Source organism: Elaeis guineensis, chromosome 8 (assembly GCF_000442705.2).
Source record: "Elaeis guineensis isolate ETL-2024a chromosome 8, EG11, whole genome shotgun sequence".
NCBI classification, from domain to species: Eukaryota; Viridiplantae; Streptophyta; class Magnoliopsida; order Arecales; family Arecaceae; genus Elaeis; species Elaeis guineensis.
In genome coordinates this window covers 18947824-18958140 of record NC_026000.2, presented here as the reverse complement: position 1 = coordinate 18958140, position 10317 = coordinate 18947824, and the positions used below count along the sequence as shown (strand labels likewise).

The 10317-nt window shown below is 35.8% G+C and overlaps 1 protein-coding gene across 3 annotated transcripts; it reads left to right on the top strand.

Annotated features, from left to right (window-relative positions):
* Positions 1–526: 526 nt before the first annotated feature.
* On the top strand, positions 527–9813 carry LOC105049949 (C2 and GRAM domain-containing protein At1g03370). Of its 3 annotated transcripts, none has more exons than XM_010929761.4 (10): positions 647–783; positions 962–1304; positions 1805–3067; positions 4103–4285; positions 5797–6080; positions 6181–6297; positions 6877–7139; positions 7520–7685; positions 8913–9185; positions 9324–9685. In XM_010929761.4, the coding sequence occupies exons 2-10, from the start codon at positions 1001–1003 to the stop codon at positions 9534–9536; spliced, it is 3066 nt and encodes a 1021-aa protein (XP_010928063.1). In that variant the 5' UTR covers positions 647–783; positions 962–1000; the 3' UTR covers positions 9537–9685. The 3 variants fall into 3 exon arrangements, with proteins under 3 accessions (XP_010928062.1, XP_010928063.1, XP_029121904.1); XM_029266071.2 differs by having other exon boundaries at positions 648–783; positions 984–1304; XM_010929760.4 differs by having other exon boundaries at positions 527–1304; positions 9324–9813.
* Positions 9814–10317: the final 504 nt, after the last annotated feature.

Here is a 10317-nt window from a genome sequence, read left to right as displayed (position 1 = left end):
TCTCCTGCCTTGATCCTCCTTCCTCACTCTACCCTCAACCCCACCCGCAGCACCAACCAAACAGAAGGTTTGGAACGCCTGCAGGCGGAAGGCCTGCAAGCGTTGCAGGTTGACTTGCGGCGCAGCTCCGCCGACAAGGTTCAAACAACTCCTAATCGCGGGGTCCCATCCGCTCCTAATCGTAGCCTTGTCATTCTCATTATTTAAAATATCGGCAATTCCATGAAACCAATCATCTAATGCCACGTTGGCATGGAAGGCAGATTGCGTCCCGAGTTAGTAACCCACATTGGTCAGTTTAATAAATAATCATAATTTTAATTAAACTTCAAAACCGCGAACAGGGAGGCCTTCCTCCTCCTCTACTGGCCTTCCCCACCTCCTCCCAAGTCTTAAATTTCTTACCACCTCGTTTGGGAAAAGAGGTTTTTTCTTTTTTTTTTTTTAAATAGCCAAAACCTGGAACCAAAATCCGACGTTTTTTTTTTTTTGTCGTCATCATCCCCTCGCTTCCCGTTGTAGTCTCATGAAAACAAATCCGTTCTCCTGTGATCATTTCCAGCATCGATTTCTTTGTTTTCCGATCAAATTCGTGGAGCGGCGGTTGGATTTCCTGTGGTTGATAAGTTCGACATCGTTTTTTCCCTGTTTCGCTTTTGTCTCGTTGCTTTCGTCGGTGTCGCTCTTCCTGTAGCTCTCCACTGGATTTTAGTCGATTTGGGGTTTTTGTTGGATCGTTTCGGATTGGATGGGCATAAGGAATTAGGGGTTTAGCAGCTGAAAGTGAGTTTTTTTTTTTTTTAAATTTGTTTCGGTAATTTACTTTGCGGCGAATGTAATCTGTTGTCATCTGTTTTTCTTTCTATTCGAAAACAAAAACCCTGCCATTATTGTTCTTCCTCATTTATGATTTTGCCGTTATTCCTTGGCTCCAATTGTTTGATAATTCTTCACAATGAAGCTCCTGGTGCATGTTATTGAAGCCCGTAACCTCCAGGCGATGGGTCTCAATGGCCTCAGCGATCCCTTTGTCAAATTACAACTCGGAAAACAACGGGCGAAGACTATGGTGGTCAAGAAGAACTCGAACCCTGTATGGAATGAGGAGTTCAGCTTCCTCGTCGGCGACCCCAGCGAGGAACTCATGGTCTATGTATTGGATGAAGACAAGATCTTTAGTGATGATTTCCTGGGACAGGTCAAGGTGCCATTGTTGAAGATCTTGGATGCAGATGATCTTTCACTTGGGACACAATGGTATCAGCTGCAGCCCAAGAACAAGAAGTCTAAGAGCAAGGACTATGGTAATATATCTTTTAATATCTTTTCTATATTAGTGGATTTTTATATGTGTTTTTCTTGACACTTGTGTGATCTTTATTTTTTTATTTGGATATTCGAAGTGAGTTTCCACCAATCATAATAGTTTCCCTTGATTACGGTTTTAGTGAATATTGAGCAATCTATTCATGTGGTGTTTTGCTATCTACGTTCTGCATTTGAATATGTTTGTCTCCTAGTTGAAAGTTAGGTTTCTGTTTCATGATTCACGTTTTCTACGTTATCCAAGGTATAAGGGGTAGCCTAGCAGCCGTTTTGATCCAACTATTTGTTCATGGTGTCAAATTTATCTAATTATCTGACAGGCAAGTCATGATTAAAATAGTAAATAGATATAATGTCTAAGTATGAAGAAGAAATGGATGGAGACTTCAGATAATAAGAATGCTGTGACTGTGTGGTTAAAGGGTCAAGTTTCTTCTTTTCTTCTCTCATAATTGTATTCTTTTGGTTTGCCCTGCAGGAGATATCCGTCTCACTATAACTTTGTCTCAGAGAAACATTGATGAAATACCCATAGTCACACAATCTTTTTCTGTTGATCATTCATCTAACTCCGATAAATCAACTGAATTAACAAAAGGACCACCCTCACTATCTTCTTATGGAAATTTGGAAAGATCTGCTGTACCAGTGATTGATGAAACGGAATCTGTCAAGGGAGACAAGTTGAATCCAATGACATTTGTCAATCGTCTGTTTCATATTTTTGCTGGGAAAAATGTAGAGGCTGCATTGCCTTCTAGCGGGAATCTTGACTGCCTAGAAGACCTACAAGAATCATCTGCAAGCCCTGAGATATCTGAAAGACAAACTAATGATACATGCTCTAACATCAGCTTTGATGAACTACTGAAAACAATGGAAGCAAAGGATCAAGGAGGTGAAATGCCTGGAAGTCTACAAGGAGGAGTACTTCTTGACCAATCTTATGTTGTTGCACCCGGCGATCTGAACTTCCTTATCTTTTCACCGAGTTCAAATTTCTTGCAATCACTTGCTGAGCTTCAAGGAACTACTAATCTGCAAACTGAATCTTGGAGACTTGAAAATGGTGGTGAGAGCTTGAAAAGAGTGATTACCTACACAAAAGCTGCAACTAAACTAGTAAAGGCTGTGAAAGCCACAGAGGAGCAGACTTATCTGAAGGCTGATGGAAAAAATTATGCAGTTTTAGCTAGCGTGGGCACTCCTGATGTTCCTTTTGGTAATTGTTTCCGGACAGAGGTTCTTTTCTGCATAATGCCTGGGCCTGATTTGCCATCTGAAGACCAATCTTCACGTCTACTAATTTCCTGGCGCATGAATTTCCTCCAGAGTACTATGATGAAAGGTATGATTGAAAATGGAGCAAAGCAAGGCTTAAAGGACAGCTTTGCCCAGTTTGCTGATTTGCTTTCGCAGAATATAAACCCACTTGATCAAAAAGACACTGGGTCCAACAAAGACCAGATCTTAGCTTCTTTGCAAAATGAGCAAGAGTCAGGCTGGAAGCTGGCATTTAGATTCTTTGGAAATTTTACTGCTATATCATCTGTATGTGTGGCCTTCTATGTTCTTATACACATCTTGCTTGCAAAGCCTAGTATAGTTCAGGGGCTTGAGTTTCCTGGCCTAGATCTGCCAGACTCAATTGGGGAACTTGTGGTTTGTGGTGTTTTGGTTCTTCAAGGACAGCGTGTTCTTGATATGATAGGACGTTTCTTGCAGGCCCGGAAGCAGAGAGGTAAGACTTGTTTTCACCGGACAGTATCTTATATTTCAGTCAAACTTTTCTTTTAAAATTTATGAGTTCCAAGAGTTAATTTTTTTTCATTACCAAGGGATATTGTAGTTTCTCATAGTCTTAGTGCAGTTCTAATGTTGAATTTTATGTGATTCAGAAGGTGTTCATAACCTTTAGTTGTTTGATATGTAAGGTTTGTGCTAATATAGTATTATATTTATAGCAAAGTGTAAGACATCCTTCTTATTTGGTGTTTTTGAGTCATTTGTATATTGTTTAGACTTTAGAGATAATGATGCTATATTCGAGGGGTAGTATGACTTGCTGGAACTTCTTGCTGTCCATGGATATCCATGCCTCTATCATTTTGCTGGACTTGCTGAACTTAAAACATCAGAAACAGATTGACCAAATTAGTCTTCTACCTTCCCTTAGAAGGAAAACCATAGTATGATACATAATATGCACATATCCTTAGTTCTAAAGCTTAGATACTTCCATAGAGGAGACATGCTGGTGTCTAACATATATCAGATACAAATACTTCTCAGGATATAGTACAGCACTCATTAAATATTCTCCTACAGATTCAATTATTTAATAAAAATATTTTGGTATCTAATTACTTTACCTGATTTCTTCTTGCATTGTTAAATGTTTGTTATATAATTAAATATGTAAATGATTTTTTTAAAAAATATTTCCATATAATGACCATTTTCTTGACAAATTTTTCTGGATTTGCCAATACCAACATGTCCATTGTGTGCTATTTATGTAATTTGTATCCATAAACATGCTTCATAGATTGTAAGGCTCCATTTGCATTGGTACCTTCATCAACTTCAACTACGACTTACAGTGTATAAAGAATAAAGTTTTCCTGCTTCTATCAACTGCACTCTGTCTTAGGCTGGAAAACATCAGTCTTAGTTCCCTTGTTTTTGCTTGCCGGTAATATATCATCTCATTCTTTCTTCAGTTAGTTGGAGACTGTCCACTTGCTTTCGAAAGTAGTTTTTTTCATTCATGCAGGCAGTGATCATGGAGTCAAAGCACAAGGAGATGGGTGGTTGCTAACTATTGCATTAATTGAGGGAAATAATTTAGCAGCAGTGGATTCAACTGGTTATTCTGATCCCTATGTGGTTTTCACATGCAATGGTAAAACTAAAACAAGCTCAATAAAATTCCAAACTCTGGAGCCTCAATGGAATGGTAATTAAAGATACCTCTTATTTTGAAATTCTTTAATATTCTGCATAGATTACTATTTTGTATTATTAAGTATGGACTGGTACCAATGTACCATATTTGCAGTTTTCAGTTTCTTGCCCAGAATTTTCTTAAACTACTGTTGAGACTTGCTAACTTAATGCTTGATGGCCCATGGAATTATTAAGTATGGACCATTGATATGAATGACCTGAGTTCAAGTCCTGGAATCACCTGATTTTCAGCGAGGTTTCCTGGTCCTAACTCTAAAAAGTTTTAGATGGTCCATCAGTAGGGGACCACAAAAGACATATGCAGAGTTAAAAATTATTGAGAATACAAGTAAGAGTGTTCAAATTATTAAAGCAATTTATTATATTAACAATATAATAAAGATTTGGACTACCCACTTTACATTAACTCCTTGGAAAGAGGAGTTAATCGTGAAGGACTATCAAAACTCAAGATCCAAACATTGAACATGATCTATACAGTAAAAATGCTTAGAGACCAAAGTTCATGTGTTTTGATGGTCTCTAACCTAATTATCAAGTAGGTGTCAAAATGGCAGGTTTTAGTAATATGATACTGTATTTTACTATATTCTGATCATCAAAACCTAATGAATTTAAATCCACCCATGTTTTAAGATGTATATATCATGACCCATAAATTAGATTTTCAATTTATGTTCCCTATCCTCTATTTTATCACATGAGTGCAGTTGATATTGTTCATTTGTATACCAACTTGATACAAGATTAGAAGTCATCAAAATGTGTGAATTCTACTTCTGGGCATCCTTTTTATCAGTGATCTGGATCTTCATGTTGGATGGTCGTTAACTCATTTTGCAAGAAGTTAACTTAGAGTATGTAGTCCAACTCTAATATAAATTACTTACATATAATATATGGCATTGTAATAAATTTATGCTTTCACATGTAATAATTATCATATAGTTTGTACACTACAATATTAAGTGCATCCTAATAATATGACTTTATTGTAGGAATAATATACTAAGTAAACTGTTGGTCAGCTGTGTCAGAATAACTAAACAGTTTACTGAATCAAAAGTGTAGCAAGGTCATTTCCAAGGTAATCACAGAACCAAATACAGAAACTAAACTAGCAGTTATCAGTTGTAGGTAATGAAAATACTAGTTCTTGCAACTGCAACTGCTAGCAAATTAAACAGAAAGTTGCTAATTGGATTGTTGCATTACTGGTTGCAACTTCAACTTAAATTGGAAGCAGGTAGACCTAGCAGCAATTAAACAGTCCTATAATAGTTCAAGGACATGTTTGACTGCCTTCCAGTCTGATGTGTTGTTCATTTATACATTGGTGTCAAATTATGTGTCCTGCATTATAATATATGGTCAATATACAGAGATAACACATTGACTCAAACCAGGTGGGAATGATATAACAATAAATGGGAGGTAGGATACTATAATCTCTAATCTAAAAGTTTTCCATTCGCTAATTTATTCTGTTGATTTTTACAGAAATCTTTGAATTTGATGCCATGGATGATCCTCCATCAATGATGGATGTGGATGTGTATGATTTTGATGGGCCTTTTGATGAAGCTACATCTCTTGGTCATGCTGAAGTCAACTTTGTGAAATCTAATTTGTCAGAATTAGCGGATGTATGGATTCCTCTTCAAGGGAAGTTAGCTCAGGCATGCCAGTCTAAGCTGCACTTGAGGGTTTTTCTAAACAATACACGGGGCACTGATATTGTGACAGAGTATCTAACAAAAATGGAGAAAGAAGTTGGAAAGAAGGTGGGTACTTCTCTCTTATTTGGCATCTCTCGTAACTCAATGTGAAACCATAGTTTATACGTTCCTATTTTAACTAAGTTCTGGAGAAATCTATGTGTAGATAAATTTGAGGTCCCCTCAGACGAATTGTGCATTCCAGAAGCTTTTTGGTCTCCCACCAGAAGAATTTCTCATCAATGATTTTAGCTGTCACTTGAAGCGCAAGATGCCCATGCAGGTGCTTATTTGCTTCCATTATGTTGTACTCTATTGGAATCCTCTGCTTGCTTCCATATTTCACCCCTTCTCAATGCTGTCTGAAAAATTTGTTCCCCTCAATCATTTGATTTAGGATGGCAATAATATATTTGGTCAACTTGTTAGCTACTCAGTCATCATCACTGTTACAGTCATATGGTGGGCCAATCAGCTTATTTCAGCAATCGGCAGTTCATGCCAACTTGCAGTTTTTAAAATTTTGCCTCATTGGGCAATTTAGACAATAGTTTCTTGGCATATTTATGGTCTGCATGTCAGGGTAGTGGCTAAAGAAAATGGTCACCTTCAAATGTTCGACATTGTCCAGTCTGGATGAATAATGATATGCTCCAATCAAATTACATTCTATTGGTTGATTAGTGGAATAATGTGAATGCAATTTTGATGGCCTTTTATAAACTGAGACATGTTATAAATCTTGTATGGTTCATCATACTATATGGCCTACGTCTTATTGAAATAATGTTCATATGATTTAAGGATCAGCATACACGTCAACTGAAAAAAAATGCTGCTTTTTTTACTTTTTCCCTTGCAGGGCCGCCTCTTTCTATCTCCAAGAATAATTGGGTTTTATGCAAACTTATTTGGACACAAAACAAAATTTTTCTTTCTTTGGGAAGATATTGAGGACATCCAGGTGATTCCTCCAACTTTGGCATCAATGGCTAGCCCATCTCTTTTGATTATTCTCCGCAAGGGAAAAGGTATGGATGCAAAGCATGGTGCGAAGACTGTTGATCAGGATGGGAGACTTAAGTTTCATTTTCAATCATTTGTATCATTCAATGTAGCCAACAGGCAATGCTCTTCACTTATTTCCTTGTACAATATTTTGAATCTTATGTAACGCATAAATTCAAGAAAAAGAAATTTTGTTTCCCTTTTTACTCTTATCAGTTTGTTTTCTGCATGGGTTGATGCTACATTGGTTCCTTATTCTATTTCATTTATGCACAGCCCTTGCTTTCGAAGTATGTGGTTTATAAACCTATACAACATGCTCATACATTGCTTTTTCTAGTTCTTGGGATTAAGAAAGTGTGTATTTTGATTTAGTGCCTACCAAGGTTTTCATGCATTCAGATCTGGATTTTAGGCTTTTAAGTTGCATTTCTGATTTCGTGTTATACGTCACCTTTTGATAAAGAGAATTAATACATACTTTTAATGCCTAACAGGACAATCATGGCACTATGGAAGGCTAGGTCCTTGAGCCCTGAACAAAAAGTGCAGATAGTTGAAGAAGAATCTGAAGCAACCCTCCATGGTGAGGAGAGTGGATCTTTCTTAGGCACAGAGTATGCCAACATGTCAGAAGTCTTCTCATCTACCATTCCTATTGATGTGAGTTTTCCTTTTTTTGCCCTCTCTCTCTCTCTCTATTATACATACATACATGTATATATATATATGTAGACACACACACACACACACACACACACACACACGTATGTACACACACACATATATATATATATGCGCGCACGCGTGCGCACACACACACATATACACATTATATATATACACACACACACATATATACACATTACACACACACACACACACACACATACACATTATATACATACACACACACACACACACAGAGACACACACACACACACAGAGACACATACATACACACATACATACATACACATATACATATACATACATACTTACACACACACACACACACACACATATACATACAGACATATATATATATATATATATATATATACATATATATATATATATATATATATATATATATATATGTATGTATGTATGTATGTATATATATATATATATATATATATATATATATATATATATGTATGTATGTATGTATATATATATATATGTATGTATGTATATATATATATATATGTATGTATGTATATATATATATATATATGTATGTATGTATGTATATATATATATATATGTATGTATGTATGTATATATATATATATATGTATGTATGTATATATATATATATATGTATGTATGTATATATATATATATATATGTATGTATGTATGTATATATGTATGTATGTATATATGTTTGTATATGTATATACATACATACATATATCTATATATATATATATATACATATATGTATATATATACATATATAGATATATGTGTATATGTATGTATATGTATATATGTATATACATATACATACATACATATACATATATGTATATGTATGTACACACACACACATATACATATATGTACGTATACATATATACGTGTACGTATACATATGTACGTGTACGTATACATATGTACGTGTACGTATATGTACATATACATATGTACATATACGTACATATGTATATACATATATATACGTACACGCGCGCGCGCGCGCACACACACACGTACGTATGTGCGTATATATACGTACGTACATATGTATATATATATATATACACATATGTATATGTCTATATATATATATATGTTTGTGTGTGTGTGTGTATTCTCAAATTGAGCTTGCCCAGGGATCACCAAAATGACTAGTGAACTGTGACCATTGATGTGTCATCAGATGAACTTATTGATGAAGGTATTTGGAGGAACTTCATTGGAGCAAAGGGTAATGGAGAAAGTTGGTTGTGTCAACTATTCTATAACAGCATGGGAACCAGTTAAGCCTGACGTTTACCAAAGGCAAGTTTATTACAAATTTGACAAGAGTTTATCTCGTTATGGAGGTGAAGTAACTAGCACGCAGCAAAAGTCTCCCTTACCTGATAGAAATGGATGGATTATCGAAGAAGTGATGACACTCCAAGGGGTTCTACTTGGTGACTACTTTAACGTAAGAACATCTTTTTCAAACTAATATTTTCATTGTGGCTTCCAGTGTATATAATTATTGTCTATAGATTTCATCGACTTTCAATAGTGGCTTTTCTGAGATTTTTGTCCAATCATGTCACTCTTTTTTCTCATGCAGCTTCACTTGAGGTACCAGATGGAGGATCTTACCCCTAGACTGAAGGCTTGCAATGTTCAGGTGTCCTTGGGGATTGCTTGGTTGAAGAGCACTGAGCATCAAAAGAGAATAACAAAGAATGTGATATCCAATTCATCAGCTCGACTCAAGGAGATGTTCAGTCAAGTTGAAAAGGAATCCATGGTGGGAAAGCAGAATGATTCTTTCCACTGATACATGCAGATAAGAAGACTAATACCAAATAAAAAAGATACTGTGAATATCAGCATGGATTCTTAGCATCAAATCACAAATGATTCACATTCAGAAGTGTGATTCCTTCAGTTGGAAAGAAGCAACTTCAAAGGTTTGGCTGCGTGCCTGAGAATTGGTTCTGAGCTCTAGTTTTTGATTCTTGGTCCTTCAGGCATCAGATAAAAGACTACCAAGAGTTTTTGTTATGGATTCTTCTGGAATATCTTATGATGGATCCTAAGCGGCTTTCTCCATTCTCCTGTCAATTAGGGAGCTTTGGTAAGAGAGGGGCGTGTCGGAAGCATAGATGGCCATGCTGGTGAAGTATGATGAAATGCAAACTCTTTGGCTCACCAATGTAATGGACATCGAGGTCTGAAGTGGTAATGACTTGAGGAATGTTGGTTTCATCCTGCTTGTACACCTATAGTCCAATCACAAGGTAAACACATAACAAATGATCCTTTTCTGCTAGGGCTGAAACCAAATCCGATGCCAGTATATCCATATCAATATTTGTTTTATCTGAAAATATAAATATGGAGTTGTCTATTGTCATATTTGGTTCGTAAATGGAGTTGGAATCAGGATTGGAATGGGAATTGCAACGCTCATATTTTTTAACATATTTGGTTTATAAATAGAATAGAAAACATAATAAAATTTGAATTCTAGAAAAGAATAGGTATTGAATTTTGTGGGACTAAAATATTTTTATTTCTTTATAGAATCGAAATGAAAATGAAAGTTCTCTATATCA